The sequence below is a fragment of the Mastigoproctus giganteus genome, chromosome 3 (assembly GCF_048544385.1).
Source record: "Mastigoproctus giganteus isolate SK-2022 chromosome 3, ASM4854438v1, whole genome shotgun sequence".
Lineage (NCBI taxonomy): Eukaryota > Metazoa > Arthropoda > Arachnida > Uropygi > Thelyphonidae > Mastigoproctus > Mastigoproctus giganteus.
The window spans coordinates 237960133-237978026 of NC_143577.1; the positions used below are offsets into that span (position 1 = coordinate 237960133).

At 35.6% G+C, this 17894-nt stretch overlaps 1 protein-coding gene across 1 annotated transcript in view; it reads left to right on the plus strand.

The window, feature by feature from the left end:
• Positions 1–1732: 1732 nt before the first annotated feature.
• The window catches only part of Gp93 (heat shock protein 90 Gp93), a 90085-nt gene continuing 73923 nt past the window's right edge, over positions 1733–17894 (plus strand). The window contains exons 1-2 of the mRNA XM_090369725.1: positions 1733–1922; positions 3014–3113. Of these exons, the coding sequence (XP_090225851.1) occupies positions 1877–1922; positions 3014–3113 (146 nt within the window). The 5' untranslated portion in view covers positions 1733–1876. The remainder of the gene's footprint in view (positions 1923–3013; positions 3114–17894) is intronic.

Below are 17894 nucleotides of genomic sequence, written 5' to 3' on the forward strand. Positions count from 1 at the left end.
AAGATTTTCGTATGCATTTACTACACAATTTAAGTGTATGCGAGAATGGCTGAATCGGCGTTATGTGCTGCCAACTTGTGATAATCTATTAACATTTAAATATCTGAATTTCTACAAAATGTCTTTATATTTAATCACAGATGGCGAACACATGACTTCTAGAAATCACTATTTTTGTAATCATTGGATTTAATGCTGAGCGATCAAATGTGACCGCACATCAGTACACGCATTTAAGTTCCTGTTTTTCATCCAGCAAAGAGACAAACCGATCATAAAATACACTCAATTTAAAGATGAAATACTCGTATGCCTGAGAACCTTAGCAAAAACAAGAAGAAGAAGAAATTAGACACTTTGAAAGATTTTTGGTTAATGTTTACAACCGGATATCCCTTTTGATTGATCTTTGCAAGTAGCAGTGCTTGACAACCCTAGGCCGCTATAGTTAGTCTTAGCATTAGTAGAGGCATATGATGCAAGAAAGTAAGCTTATACAGCATCAGCAAAAAAAAAAAAAAAAAAAAAATCAACACTTTCCATTTCACCCATCCATTCACTCTAAAAGTTTGTTCAGTTCTTCCTTAAATTTATTTAAGCTATCAACTTCCACAACGACACGTGGAAGTTTATTCCAGCAATCAACTACCCGCTGGCTACAGGGAAATTTCTGCACATCTATTTTACAACTGTCTTTCCTCAATTTGAGTTTAAGCCTTTTCAGGTGAGTAAACTGAGCAAGAGGAAGAATCCCATCACTATTGAGCCTGCTCAACTCATTCAATGGCTTATACACCTTAATCAGCTCACCTCGCAGGTGCCTAGTCTCCAGACTGCAATTTGCTCAACTTAAGCCTTGCTAGGTAAGAGGACCCCCTCACCAATCTTGTTGCCCTTCTCTGTATTCATTCTAGCAACTCTACATCTTTCTTAAAACGAGGCCCCCCCCAGTCCTATACACAGTACTCAAGGTGTGGCCTGACCATTGCCTTGTACAAAACGATAATCACCTCCTTGGCACTGCTAGCAAAATTCCTATATATCATTGACAAGACCCCACGACTCGCTCTGGCAACCTGTCTGCACTGTCAGATAACTTCATTTCTGACTGCCAAATTATCTCTAATTATTTTACATTCTCTACCACCATGTGGGTAGTACCACACAGTTTGTACGTTTCTAGTTAGGGTGTTTATTCCTCTCCCCTTGCCGCTGTTTTAAGATCGAGAACTCGTTTTCCCTTTTTAAAAAAGCGGCAAGTGGGGGGGGGGATAAACACCCTAATACTAACAATAGCGGGTCAGGCAAGTCAATCACTGCAATGATCAATCGGAAGGGGGTACCCGCTTGCAAACATTGATTGAAAGGCGCCCCCGTAGCCAAGTGGGCAGGAACAGCAGCAGTGCGTAGCACACGCTTTTTGATTAGACGGGGGTTCGAGCCCGTGACTACCAAATACGGTGGATGCAGAAAGGTCAGGAAATGACCACCGCATATCACCGGAGCAATATGGCCTTAGTTGCTAATGCTCCTAAAAAGCCAAACAAACATTGACCAGATTTACTACACAATTTATTTACTGAATCGGACGTCATGTGCTGCCATCTTGTGATAATCTTTATTTTAAATATCTGAATTTCTACAAAACTTCTTTATGTCCAATCACAGAGGGACAACACATGACTTCTAGAAACCACTATCTTTGTAGTCATTGGATCTAAGTCATATCGTGGTGAAATGTGATTGGCTAACTGCAAATGAATAAATTCCTACCGAAGGGTGTTGAATCGCTCACGTTGTTCATACACTTGTGAGGTTACGGTACTTGTGGTCATTACCCGGCTGCAACTGTCTTGGTTTTGCCAAGCTTGTAGAAATGAGGTGGCTTTTTGTATTTTTAGTTGGGCTCTGCCTGTTTACAGGTAAATTTGATTTCAGTTAATCAATTAAGAATACTGAGATATAATAACGTATACTGTGTTGTGGAGTTAGGCTTATTTTGGCCTACCATGGAAATTTGCAAAAATCTTTAGAGCAAGTCTTTGTACTGTCAGATTGCGATTAAGGGTTATTTAAATTCTTTCAAAATAATATTTAAGTGTTTTAATTTACATTTTAAGACAAATGTCTAAAGGTTTATTCTTTTCAAGGTAATTGGGTTTCCTGTTTGTATGGATATGCATGATCTTAGCTAAAGAAAGGCTATAGGCTTGATCACAAACCCATTTAAATTTTGCTAGCACATTTCGTGAAGGATCTGTCGAAATAGTACGGTATAGGATAGTTTCCATTGCGTTTATTATCTTCTGAAATTTTTTTTTTTTTTTTTCGTATATATATATCCTTACGGTACTGAATTGAATGATATTGACTCAGAATTCAATTCTAGCGAATATAAGAACGTCAGTTGTATGAATTATTTACGAAGTTCTAATTTTCAAATATTTGCACACAGAAAAACCACACTTATTTCAGGGGATGCCATTGCATGGTCCTGAAGTAAGAACCCTGACCCTACATATTTTTATGATGCTTTGATCCATGTTGGCGGATCTGAGTTAATGGTCAAGTGGAATTGTCAGTAGCGGAACAAAAAAAATTTCGGACTTGCCTCCACGAGATTAACGAATATTCCCACCCCCTTGCTCTTTAACAATCATGGCAACTTCCTCCCTTGCCCCACACGCGGTGGCAGACATTCTTGGTTTATCGGTACAATTGCCTTAGTACTAATATAAGCCAATGAAAACCTTTTATATGAACTTTTTTTTTTTTTTTTTTTCATTTACTTTTCAGATTAACTAATTTTGTTAATGTCTCCCCCACTGCATGACAAATAAGCATCTGTCATGCAGATGTTTCTCTCACTTATAATTTCCTCAGTTGAGCTTAGAAATAATAATAAAAATAAAGCTCTTATTATTATTTGAATTTAAGCAGGCCACATCTTATATGTCGAAGCATTTCATTTATGAAATTAAGATTTATATTAAACTGGTTTTTATACTTACAGCGACTTGTTTTGCTGAGGATGTTAGTGAAGAAGCAGAAATTAATCCCGACTTGGGAAGCAGTAGGGAAGGTTCAAGAACAGATGATGAAGTAGTGCAAAGGTAGATCTGAATTTTTGCTGTAACTTACAAAATTGTACAACTTTTTTTTTTTTCTTCCTCCATAATTTTTCTAAATAGAAAATTCAGTTCTTGACATGTGCTGATAGGCTAATGAATCAATGCAAGCTTTGGATTATTAGTATTTAAGCTTTAGCATCTGCAGCACCCATTTTCGTTAAATTTTTTTTGCTTAACATTTAAGCTTTACTCTTATATTGATAGTCCTTTGACTTGTGGCAAGTTGATTACAAATTTAATTTTGTCATAAACAGTAATATGGGATTATATTACATAAGTCATTCTTGCCTATGCTGACCAGTGGTGAAATAACTTTATGCACTGTACAGTAAACCTGATGCTGTTAGCACTTTTAAATATACAGGATGATTCACTACCAGTGCAACAAACTTGCAGGAGGTGTAGGGGGCAACAAAGACGAATTGGAATCACATAGCATTGAAGGGTCCGAAATGACTTCGTCATGCGGTAGAGGACGTTGAACAGGAGGTCACGTGAACAGCGATCCCGCTGGAAGTCGGCATTTGCGAACCGTTTCTGTTGAAGAAACAAAGTAGCAAAATCCTCCGGAGTGGATAATCCGCAGGCTCCAATGATTGGACGCGGTGCAGATGGTGTGAACTCATTTGGTTTGTTGACAGTATCCTCCATACAGTGGATTGGGAAATACCCAATCGTTGGCCTATCGCTCGAGTACTTGGATTGCCTTCTGCAAGACGTAGGACATTCTCATTGTCTGGCGTCCTTGTCGTTCGCTCTCAATTCATGGTACCTCTCGTGAAACAACCAATCTCACGTAACCTTCTGTGCACATGTGCGAAAATCATATGATGAGGAGCATGCTTGTGCAGGAAACGTTCCTGGTACAAGCGAGCGGCGCGCTCGTTACAGTCCTCAGCTCCATATGTGAGGTGCATGTCGGCCAGTTCAACGTTTGAATACTCGTCCATCCTACTGCCTTGGGAACCGGTTCACAAATGCTGACTTCCAGCGGGATCGCTGTTCACGCGACCTCCCGTTCAACGTCCTCTACTGCAGTGTTTCTCAATCTTTTTACTCTCGTGGCACATTTTCCAAAGAAGAAAAATTTCGCGGCACACCTACGTAGTCATAGAAGAAGAAATTTCTAAATTTTGCGGCACACTAATGTGACGCGGCACACCCTTTGAGAAACACTGCTCTACTGCATGACGAAGTTATTTCGGACCCTGCAATGCTATGTGATTCCGATTCGTCTTTGTTGCCCCCTACACCTCCTGCAAGTCTGTTGCACTGGTAGTGAATCACCCTGTATATATAATACAAATTCAGTGTGAAAGCCTAATTATATTTTAAACACTTTCAGAAGTGTTATTTGATTTATATATGTTCTAACATTCTGTTTTATTTAACGGTTTTAACTATTTCATCATTAGTTGGCATACTTTTTATGCCAACTAATGATTAGAGGCATAACTAGGGTACAGCAAGTGTGGATGTGACTGCAGGTGCCAATTGGGGCTAAGGATTTAGAAAAGTGAATTTATACAAAATACAATTGCTATCATCAATTGATATTTAAGAGTACCATCCCATGGATAGTAATCTAATGTTTTTTATAATTTAATATTATAATATATTGCGATTTTAATTTTTATGAAAACAAAGGGATGTTTTTGATATTTGTATATAGGCACCAAAATTCCTGGTTGTGCTTCTGTGCAAGAATATGTCAATGCTTTTGAGTGTGTTTCTGGATATGCAAGTGACCTGGAGTGAGACTAAGTTTTAAGAATTTAAATTCTTAAAACTTAAATGTCCTTAAGTATTATTTTTTAAATCTATTTTGATTTAGCTGAACATTAGGGAGAATCAAAAATAAATGATGATCGAAACTTAATCATAAACCAGTTTTTTTTTTTTATATATTCTTTACATTTGTACATAACATCAATTGATTCAGTTGCATCACCTTCTATATTAAAATTTTAGGAAGTTTTCAATTTTGGCTTGTATAAGTACACACAGATTCAGTGTGTATAGCCCTTTTTGATACTGTTACCATTACTTGTTAACAGATGGCACCACATCCCTATAGTTTTATGATAACCTGTGCATATGTAGATGTAATTTGATGTTGCATCAAAACTATCTTTAAAACATGTATGCTCCTACCCCATAGTCCACATAAGAAATTATGCATGCACTAATTGAACTTTCAAAAAAAGGGTTAGGATGAATGCACATAATGCACCATCTCTTGGTGTTGGCAAAATGAGTAATATCAGGAATACTTCAAGTAGTGGGGCAGTGGCAGAATGAATGCAGTATTACATGATTGGCTCTCCACATAGTGAAAAATAAACATTTTTGTTTATATCTGGCAATCTGCACACCACTACAAGCACCAGCCAGTGGTGCCAGCCTTTCCTTTAATCAGCAATTGAAGGATGAATAAATCATTGAAAAATTGCCCAAAATGCTTGCCCTCATGGGTAGTACAGTTGTAGGTTTGCTGACCTCCCACACACTGGGTGGAAAAGACATGAGTTACTGTCTTATCAGTGATGGGGGAATCTTTATGCATCTTTTTCACAATTTGGCTGAGTTAGTCCCTCAGGCAAGGGTAGCATGGTTTTTCATCCAGCAAAACAAAAAAATCAACCTTGGAACATGCATTTTGCAGACAATATACTTGGAGCAATATGGCCTTAGTCACTAATGCTGCTAAAACCCTTCTATCTTGCCCAAAATTCCCTGTATACAGACCACTTGGCAAATTACAGTAGACTGTCAAAATAACTGCACTCCAAATAACGGAACATTCAGGCTAACAGCACATTGATATCTTGCAGTGCTGGAAAAAAACTACAAGTCACATGATTACTATATTTGCTAAGTTTGCCAATTTGGAAAGTGAATTCTGTACTGATATCACTGATTTAAACACTTTTTTTTTTTTTTTCAAATTAAAAACCTCACTATGGCTCGTAAAGTTAATCCTCATACAGAGAAGAAAAGAAGGACATTAAAGGTTAGTGACAGACAAACGTAATATAATCCAAACTATTACATTAGGGTCACCTGGAAAGTTAATTCATATACCCATGTATATTGTCTGTAAATTGTGTTCTCTGATCCATTTGCTTGTTTTGCTGGATGAAAAACCCCAGTTTCTGGTGGAGAAAAACATTGCTAATCTACACCTGAGACTGACTAACTTGGCTGTGGAGTGAAAAAGCCCATAAGTTCCTCGCATCATCGATGGAATTCAAACCTGGGCCTTTTCCACCCATTGTGGGGAGGATGGTGATACCATTGTGTTAACTGTGCAGACTAAATTAGGTATAATAAAGAAAATAGGTATAATAAAAACGGTAATAGGTATAATAAAAACGATCCAATGAATATAACATTGGATCGTTTTTTATGTGCAGTTAATAAAACTGCATTCTTGATCTCTATTTCTTATTTAGCCTCATTATTTCTGCATTAAATATATTAAAAAACTTTCCAGATAGCAGAAAAATCAAAATAACCACCTTGAATCTCTGCAGGTGCCATTATTCTGAAAGTCTACCGTAATGACTGCAGTTAAATGATTATGAAGTGTACTGGCAACCTGTTTTGCAGGTGACACTGTCAATATAATACCATCAATGTATTTTTAAAAATTCTTTGTATTAACAACTATGGTTTTGATTCTAATATTGCTTGGAATGTCATAAAAACAAGAGTTAATGGATGCAGTGTGTTACATTTCAGGTGTATTAGCAAATAGTAATAACTTTTGATTTATAGCAAAAAGCAACTACTTTATGTGCAAAATGAGCAATTTCATTTCTGCCACATTGCCCGTTCATTCCTTCTAACCATTGCATGGCAACAGTAATAATATCCAATTACTTATGGTTTATGAATAGCCTTGACTTATTTTAAACAAAAATAAGTGCTGGATTTCTATTGTTTCACTCTTTAGAATTCCAGTGGAATTCTAAAGCGAAACAATAACAAATGTGAAGTGATTATAGAAGCTGCTCTTTATACCAGCTAAGAGATTATTTGAGGTTTAGGTGTAAATGAGTAGGACAGAAGAAAAATGCAAGAATGATTAATAAATTATTGGGGGGGGGGGGGTTAGAAGTAATGCTGAGCACTCGGTGATCCTGAGTGCTCAAAGAAACATACAGGCAACCCCCCCCCCTCCCCGTATAACATGGTACTTCTACAACACAGTTTTTCTCTAACCCGATTGATAATTTGCAGTAATCCTCGCACAAGATGGTACTTATATAACACGGTTAGAGAATTTTGGTAAACCTCGCATAACAAGGTATTTTTGCGATTTTGTGCGGGGAAAACCCTGCTATTACGTTGGATGTAATTTTTCAACATTTCCACTCTTTTTTTTTTTTTTTAATCCCTGCTGTTGACTCACTAGTCAAAAAAATTTAGAAAATCCCAGTGTTTTATTTTGTTGGGAAATCCCAGTGTTACATTCTGTGCTATTAAACTTGTGCTTGTTAAAAATCTAGATTTCAAAGTTTTATTACTATTGGAGAGCACACCATGCCATCCAAAAGATTTGTCATTCAAATGCTGAAGTTATGTTCCTAACACTACAGTTGTAATAGGTTAATACAACTTCTTTTATTTGGCCATTAGATCAAGGCATTATATCACCTTTAAAACTCATTACATCAGAAAATCATTACAATGGATTTTGGAAAAAATTAATTCCAAATGTGTTGAAATAATGGAGGCATGGAAACACTTCTCAATTGTGGACTGTATCAGAATTTATTGCTGAAAGAAGTAAAACTGTCAACAGGTGAGTGTTGGAAAAATGTATGGCCAGAGTCAGTTCATTCAGGAAATATGATCGAACCGGCAGAAACTGAATTGGTGCAATAGTAGAACTTGCTACGTTTTGATGATATGACTACTGAAGCCCTTGTGGGTAGCAAAGTTGATAGAATTGCTCTCCTCCCCACACTGGGTGGAAAAGACCTGAGTTTGAATCTCGTTGGTGACTGGAGGAATATTTATGGGTCTTTTTCACTACCTGGCTGAGTTCGGGCGAGGGCAGCATTTTTTTCCTCTCCCGGAAACTCTGGTTTTTCATCCAGCAAAACAGAAAGTTGACCTCAGGACACGCAATTTATAGACAATATACAGTACAGAGTAACGTGGCCCTAGTCGCCGATGCTCCTAAAAAATAATAAAAAAAGATGATTACTGATGACGTTCAAGAATTACTGGTAGAAAGAGGCTGGCAAAGTGGATTTGGTGGAAATGGCGTCAGAGGTAAAACCAAATCAATTCAGATAATGATAGAGAAGCTAAATTCTAAACTTCCAAATTATACACTAAAAAGTATAGGAGAAGGCATAAAGTTAGCCAAGCAATTAGAATCTTATTTGTTGAATGCAGATTCTTGAATGAAAGAAGTACGAAGTTCAAAAGGGAGCTTCAAAAATGCTTAGTCCCATACAATGAAATTTGCAAAGATCAAGAAAAAGCAAACAAACCCAGATTACTGATCTTTTTAAAGAGAGCAGAGGATACACAAAATCTAGAATGGTGTATTTTTGTTAGCTTTTGGAACGTAACTTCCCTTTTTTGTACTTTTTCTTATCCCGTATAACACTGTTTTGTACAACACTACATTTTATAGGAACATAACTACCATGTTATACGAGGGTTACCTGTATAAGGCCTTAAATGTAGACTTTCCCTATGGATTCCATTTTACCTCAAGCCCATGCTGACTAGAAGGAAATGGATGAACCACATTGCATTGTTTGTGGAATGGCATAACATCTATGATCTTTGTAAAATTGAACATATGGAATAAATATTGAGGTATACCTAATTTTAACTTTCAGTTAAATTAGTTTAATAAGTGAGAGGAAAGCAAAAAATTTTTTAAATTTGAGAAATTTTATTCTAATTTGGTCATGTATTATTACATTTGTTATAAAAAATTGAGCTTTTCCCTTAAAAGCTTGTTTGTTGAGTCAGTTGTTCTGAACACATTGTCTACACTGGATTAGTTCCTTAGTTAGACTGATAGTGGTTAATTTCTTAGAGTAGCTTGCAAAAACCTATTGTAGGGACTGCAATTACCTGGTTGTCTTTACCTAAAATGTTCTAGACTAATGATCTGTTTTCAAAAATAAAAATTATTGTAAGCAATCATTTGTTAAAAATTTAGCTACAGTGTAGAAACCCCATTCTACCAAGTAATAACTGTATAAAGGGACTTTAGACTATATGCTGCTTTGTATGTTTTAAGTATGTGAAAATTAATTTTTAATGGTTTTAAAATAGCTGTTAGTTTACTTTCAGCCTGCCACATGTACATGTGGTTATGTGTAATTTTAATATTGGTTATCCTGCAGAATTAAGTTTGTAGAATCCATTTAGGTGCTTGGGCATTTCTATAACTTATCTCTTTTTTTTTCTGAGCGCTCCAACTAGAGCACCACAATTTCTGGAATTGACCACTAGCAGTTTTTAAAAGTTAAAGTTTTTTTGTTTTTATACAGTAAAGTAGTTATCAGTCTGAATAAGAAATTTCCTGGTGTTTAAATGTTTTTAGAGAAATTTATTAGCCAGATGAAAGTTTTCATTACTATTTCAAGTTTTAAGAATGATTGATTGTTTAGAAGAGTGGTTTACAGAGGGTTCTGTAGAATCCTGGGTTTACAAATGTTTTGTTATTGATCTTAATTTAATTTCTGTAGTAGTCTATAGTCTTTTTATTATACTAGTTTCTTAAACTGAAAATGGTTAAACTTGATTGATATAGAAGTTTGTGAATGCCTAGCTCCTATGTAATAAAGGAGCAAAGTGTTTGGTATGAGGCTGATAGGCACCCAGACTGTATCCCTGCAAGAGACCTATGCAAGTTTGGGATGAGTCCGCCACAGCTAGTGGAATGAGTCCCCCCCCATCCACATCAGGCCCTTGTATGCAGAGCAACTATAGGACTGTTGGTGAGATGGATCAGCAGATGCATATTTGCAATATGCAGAGGATTTCAGTAAACTGTGCTACTAGTCAGTCAGTCTTGGAATCCTTCAAAGAACCTGGAACCTCATAATTATACTAGGCTTATGCAGAGGTCTGTGCAGTCTAGGATGATCAATGATGAGAGCAGCGGTGTGTTATATATATACCTTCATGGGGCCCAAGGTAGGATGAAGGTCCCCATCTAAAGAAAAAAAAACTAAAGGACATTTTCAATTTCATTTTGTTATGACAACAAAACAAAAATTGTGATATAACTAAATATAAAATTTTATCAAAATCGGTAAAACCATTTTGAAAAAACATAATTTGAAAATTAATCTTAGAAGTTCATTGACCTCAGTAGGTAGACAGTTCAGTTTCCGATATATATAAAAAACCACTTAAAAATATCAGTAAAAAACAGCAATGAGTTTTTGAAACAGTGATTTTGGTGCCCCCCTCTGATAGGTGCCTTAGGTTAGATGTCTTTTTTGCATTATAGGATAATGCACCACTGAATGAGAGCTACCAACCAACTGTCAGATTTTCAACTTCACACACACATCATTAAAAATAACCCACAAAGTGTATAGTGATAGTGCCAAGAGAATGTCCATAGTAATTGCATTACATTCAACATGCCTTAACCCTAATCTTGACAACAAAATGGCCCAAAGGAGATACATGCTACAGTGTAGAAACCCCATTCTACCAAGTAATAGACTTCATTTTGGGCATGGCAAGCCAATTCCAACTAAAAGCTGCCTTAAAGCAATCTGGCATCTGTTACCAGCTTCAATCTTTGTATGCTGTCTCTCATATAGGAGATAACTGGAACTGGTTTAAAATTAATGTCTAGGCATCATTTATACTTTCCAGATAGTATGTAGTTCAAAAGATGTGGTGCTTCTTAACCCACAGATGTGGCCCATAGGTTCAAAGGTTAGTTCTTACTGGCTGTTTTAAATGATGTAAAGTTAGCAATTAAGCACTTTCTATAGACTGGACCATGAACTTAAAAGATAACATTGTATGCAAAATGTGAAGTTTTCCAAATATGCAGTTCAAGATTGATTTCATTTGCCTTATGGAAACTTGGCTCATGGCCACCAAGCAAGTTGATATCCTTGTGAATAACTTTGCATATATAAGTACATGAATAATGATAGGAAAAACAAGCAAAGTGGTGGTGTTATTTTCTGTTCAGAAAAATTTGAGCTAAAACCTTAAAGTACTTCCAAATATTATCAGTGCTGTGGCTGTGTGCAAATCTAATGGGAGCCTGACAGTCACTGCTGCTTGCATCTGAAGCCAAACTATTCACTGGTGGTCCATTCATTGAGATAAACCTAAGAATAGGTGTGGTGTGGTTTCAATTGTATTGAATTTTGTGTAGAAGAGATAGCATTCATCTTGCTAAATGCTCACTTGCATTCTGCTGTTGATATTATTAGTATTTATTGCAGCTTTTAGTGGCTTCAGATTGTTTGGTTATGTTATTAGTATTGCTATGAAATAAAAGTTCTTGAAACCCCTGGACTGAATTGCTTTCACTCTTAATACTTTGGAAAGCTCTTGAGCTTGCTCATGCCCAGAACAGGGATTGCAGTCTTTGTTGGGTCATTTAGAATTATCAAACTGTTGATTAGTTCATTGTATTTAGATCTGTTCACTTTGTTTATCCATTTGACTTTGAAAGATAAAGTACAAAGCCTTTGTTGTATACGTTCAATTTATTTTATCACTCAATTTCAGAAAATATTGTTGATTAATTTAAGGTACTTTCCCATGCTCTAACTTGATTCCATGGAATTCCAATTTGCTAAATATTTTGTGCTGCTTCATAAAATTCACCTGAAGTATATGCTATTGACTTAAAACATTTTAACTTTAAGTTGATAAAATGAGCTTCTGGTAATGTAACTTGTTTGTTAATTTTCTTGAAAGATGTTCAAGTTCCATTAATACATCAAACATTGTTCCCATGTCAAGGACAAAATGTGTATCATTTAATTTTTTCTCATTATGTATGCTCTCTCTTAAAAGAGGATTTGTGAATGTGTTTTTGTTAAGAGCTTTATAATCATTCCAAATGGCTTTTATAGACCTTGCACTTGAAGATACCCATCATGTTCCAAGAATGTGTTGTATTTTTTGGTTCCAGTAATTAGGAACATGCTCTTCAGCCTTTTCTATTTCACTGATACCATTTTCTAGTTTCCACTGGAAGACATTCTGTAGTGCTAGAACTTGTAGCTATGCCTACATCTCCTACACCTGTCTTAACTGCTCACTTTCTTTTCTGTATCAGAATTGCTGATGCAGAAAAAGAAATTTACAAAAGTTTTTAATTTAGTTTAATTAAAATGTCTCTTGAAGCACTGATATTCGACTCAGTTAAGACTCAGGAAGTCTTAACTGTTGTGTGGCATAACTTCACTACGTAATGTGGGGTGAAGGGGTTGGCAAATTTAATTATAACTTGCAAAATATTCTTAAAGCAGTGAACTCAAGGTGCAAATAATTCAATATATAAATTTAAAGGGAGAGCTGGTTATTCCCCCCCCCCAGCATTTTTATAACACTCCTTATATAATTATAAAAATATTAATCATTCTTTTCAAATATGGCAACATTGCATGACTTCCAACTGAATATTTATTTATTTATTTATTTATTTATTTTTTTTTTTTTTATCATGAAATGGACATAGCATTGTAAAATCAGAACAATTTTTAATGGGAAGCAATGTTTGGATTGTAAAGTTCCAGTATGGTTTGAAGGTTAATATGAAGTAGTGGGATAATTCATAAGTGGTGGGATAGCATCCCACCCCACTTAGAGCACTGACTGTAGCCCCACCCTTTGATATTCAGGGCCACAAACTTAAAACTCCCTCTTAGATAAAAAGCCAAACTTTGAAAGTTTGGGCTGGAGATCAATATTGATAAGTCTGTCAAAATTAGTTTTACAAGAAAAATTTGAAGAATGACATTAAGGCACTAATTAAACACTTTATATAGACAAATATTAAATCAGCAAAAGCAACGTCTACCAATTAAAACACTATGTTGCACAAACCAGAAAAAGATTATCTGAACAGTTAACATAGGATAACTGATGAGGGGTTTTCCTGAATCCATACACAATACTTCCATTAAAAAAGTGTAAATGTCAGTGTAGACAGACATTTATACTCATTAAACTGTCTGTGCCTGGTTAGACCCAAGTTGGTCTACATTGACCTGGGTCTAATCTAAAGAATGAAAATCTTGCATTTCAAAGTCATTTCAGTGGTACAAAAGTCAAAACCTTTGCAGCATTTGATAAGAGCTTCTGGGTGTAGCCAACACAACTGGTTGTCCAATATGTACAAACATGCTGTACCCTGGTTGTTTTGTATGCATCTTCTATTTGGTTATCTGCTCCCCACTCTTACATGAGGAAATTCCTTGTCATAAGAGTATACTGGGTTATCAGATGGATTCTTGGTAGCCCTATTAATCCCTTTACCACCTTAAAGTCAGTCCCATTTGTAATGTTCAAGTCAGTCCATTTGTAATGATGTTACCAAGTACAATGCAGGACAGTCTACTTCTCCAGTCACCCAGCTGAGTTCCCTACAAGGAGTTTCCCATTAACATCTTACAACTGTGTAGTGATATAAAAATACAATGATGGCAAAAACCAGCAAGACAATTTTAGACCTCCACTAGGCCTTATCCTAGATATTCTGCAGCAGAGGGACCATTGTAATGACCATTTTCCCTGAAGAGGGTGAATGTCTGTTTAGCACTGCACCAATTTTGGATTGAAACTAGTAATTAAACTGTACTAAAACCAAATACTAAATAAAATTAATAATTTTTCTTCATTATAAGAGGTTGGTAAGCTGCTATGATTTTTTTCTAACTGGTATCTAGAAATGGTCTGCTAATATGGTCATCCCTCAATTTGCATGGTCAGGTATCTACTACCAAAATTTTAGATTGTGTGGCATTTTGCTACCTGTGCAATTTGTTTATGAAGATTCAAAAATAGGAATGAAGAGCAGATTTTAAGTGTTTTTTTTTTACATGATTGAAGATTTCATTGAAGGAGAAACATTTCACCATAATAATGTAAAATCCCACAATTCCAGCTATCGCAAATGCAATAAGATTGCGTTTACTATCTTTTTATAATAGATTGCACTAACAGGAAAGTGCAAATTGTTTGTTTTATGGTTGCGACCTCCAGAAAAGTGCTTTAGAAAAATCACAAAGGTGTTCAAAACTAATTCTTATAACCAAACAGGAATAAATGGTGTTTGTCTGGTTTTTGAAACAACAAACACTGAATGAGTGTTCAATTTTTTTCTGGTTTGTACAATGTAGTGTTTTAATTGGTAAACATTGTTTTTGCTGATTTAATATTTCTTGTCTATATAGTGTTTAATTAGTACCTAAAATGAAGAAAGCTACAACAAATAATTAAATATAGAGGAAAAATTAAAAATCATTAAGGAGCTAAATGGTGAAAAGGTTGTGACATTGGCCAAGAAATACAACATAAATGAATCTAGCATTTGAAAAATTAGGGAAAATGCTGAGAAAATTAAGTTCAGTTATTTGTTCACATCATTGGCTGCAAAAAGCACTACAAAAGTGAGAAATTACTTTCTGGATAGATCTTAATCAAAAAAGAATGCCTCTTAATTCAGAAATTATTTGTGCCAAAGCTTTGCAAATTTTTAATCTCTTACAAGAAGCTGGTCCATCCATGTAGATGTTTTTCAGGTCAGTAAGGGTTGGCCTTACTGGCCTGCAAAAGTGTTTACAATCTCTAAAATTAATTGGTGAAGCTATTGCAGATACAGAAGCTTTATATCCAAAAAACTTTAAAGGATATTATTGCAACTGAGGGCTATCTAGCAAGTCAAGTGTTTAATGCTGATGAGACTGGCTTATTTTGGAAGCATGTGCTAAGCCAAACAATCATTTCAAAAGAAAACTGCCCCAGGTTTCAAAGCTGCAAAAGATAATGTGTTAACCTATGTGGAAATGCAGGGGATGACTTAGTATAAACTGCTTTTAACTTATGTCACTAAAGAAGCCATGGTTGAAATGCTGGAGGTAGTTGAGATTGTGAGAATTGGCAAAATGATTAATGGAGAGGGATTTGAAGAACTGGAATCAGCAAATATCACAGAAGTTCTTGAATCTCATAGGGAACAATTCAGTGGACAATATTTTTTTTCACAATGTTGAAGATAACAAATGATAAACTAAGATGCACACAAAATTTGACTGCAAAGAGACTAGCTGAGTTAAGACTTGTAAATTAGCTTAGCCAAAAGCTCTGGATATGGATCCTGATTTGGAGAAGAGTTTAAATTTTTGCAGAGCTTTGCCATTAGTTTTAGTTCCTTACAAAGTAATTTATAGAGAGAAACAGTGCTAAGCAAACAATTTTTTTTTTAACAAATATTTTTTCAAAAAAGTGCCAGATACTGTTGCAAGTTTATCACAGGAAAACAGTGAAAGAGCAATGAATTTAGATTAAAAATCTAGAGCTAAATATTAGCAAGATTCTAAAGCATTTAGGGCATAAGCCTCAAGCTATGGGAGAGTCTAGACTATATATAAATATAGTGCAAGTGCATCAGAAATACATAGCTATATCTGAATAAATCCGAATATTAGTAAAACAGCATTGTTTTAAGTTATATCTCATATTGTGAATACCTTATATTGTTATATCTCATATTGTGAATACAACTGGATAGTTGAGTTATTATCCCACACAAATACAAAATACCCCTGAAACGGTGCCGTCTGGGAGGCCTAATGGCCACTGAGTTTTTTTTCGAATAGGTAACAACAATCTTCTCTACTGGGGAAGAGTTGCTTATTCGAGGAATATATGAGCTTTGAGTGTGAGTTGAAGGAGCTGAGTTTCCTTGACTAGGTAACAACAATCTTCTCTACTGGGGAAGCGTTGCCTATTCGAGGAATGTGAGCGTCCCTTTCTTCCTTCTACAGCATTTCCTTCCTCTATCTCTCCTATCACTTTCCTACATCTTTATCTCTTTTTAAGTCTAATAGAGATAGTATGGGGATAACAGAATTTTATCCCATACCATATTTCAAAATGGTGCTGTCTGGGTGGTGGTATCCATCTGAGAATAAGTAACATTAGTCTTCTCCTTAGGTGAAGCATTACTTATTTGAAGTAGTGCAATATCATGGCAACTCGTGAAGGTATTCACAATATGAGAACTTAAAACAATGCCGTTTTACTAATATTCTGATTTATTCAGATATAGCTTTGTATTTCTGATGCGCTTGCACTATATTTATACATAATATTAGCAAGATTTATTTTATGGACATGTTTGTATTTTTTTTTCATACCGAATGAAGACTTAATTTTTTTACACTTTTTTTTGTGTACAGGTACAGAACCCTCATTATGTCATATAAACAACATTTTGCATTGTGCAGAGGTTTGCTGGAATGTAACCCCTGTGCAAATAGGGATGACTGTATTTGTAATCTAACAAATTGTAAATTGCATGCCCTCCTAGCCATTATGGCTATGCAGGAATGTTATGTAACTAAACTGAATTAAATAATTCTGGAGGCTATAACAATTATTACAAAATCCTGTTAAATAGATAATGCTATTGAAAGTTTTTTTTAATGAGAAAATTCAGAGGATGTGCAAATACACAGATCTTGTAATAAAGTTAATTCTTTTTAGTTTTGCAATAAAGTGAAAGGCAGGATAAGAGATTGCATCATATTTTCTCTACAGCAGCATTGAAAGAGTTTAGAAAATTTAAGAGGAATTAATGTGACAGTGTACCACAGAAATGAACTAAGAAGAAATTAGGTTGAGATAATGTTTCAATAACCAAATTTCTTAATGCTGATCTGTTGTTACATAATGCAGAGTGCTGTTTGCTGTACATTACTTCAGATGCCATACAAATTTCTTAGAATGGTGCAAATGGAGCAAATAATTTTAAAATATAGTTGGTTATTTCATAATGACATGCATAATTTTCCTGTTGTACCTACATGATAGTGAAATGTGTAGAATCTTTGATCTGCATCAAGTTTTTTAAAGTATCTGTTTCTGAAAGTTTGCAAGAGTTTAAAGAGGACTAGTGCAAAAGTAATGCCTCCTAATTTTTTCTTTCAAATGTGGCACTGTAGATAATTTTGTGTTGATGAGTGGTCACTAGAGGTCTCTAGTTTCACCATACTGAATGGCAGTGTTTAGTCTTGTGAGTGCAGCACATGGGTGCTTCCGTAGCCAGGTGGGAAGGAGCAGCAGTGCGTAGCACACGCTTCTTGATTAGACCGTGGTTCGAGCCCGTCACCACCAAATACGGAGGATGCGGAAAGGTCAGGGAATGACCACCGCATATCCCGGAGCAATATGGCCTTAGTTGCTAATGCTCCTAAAAACCAAATAACAACAACAAACAAACAAGCAGCACACGGATAGTTCAAAATGTTGATGTTACAGATATACACTGAGTGATCACCAAATTATGACCACCTACCTAATGCTTTGTAGATCCTCCTTTTGCCCTCAGTACGTCAGCTATCTGACGTGGCATTGATTCAACACTATGTCTGAAGTGTTCGGGGGGGGGTATGGCCAACCAAGCTCTGTAGTGCAGTCAGCAATGCAGGTATGGAGGTGATTGGTATATTTAGACACCTGATATGCCTTTCCATAGTGTTTCCACAAGTGCTCTATGGGATTGATATC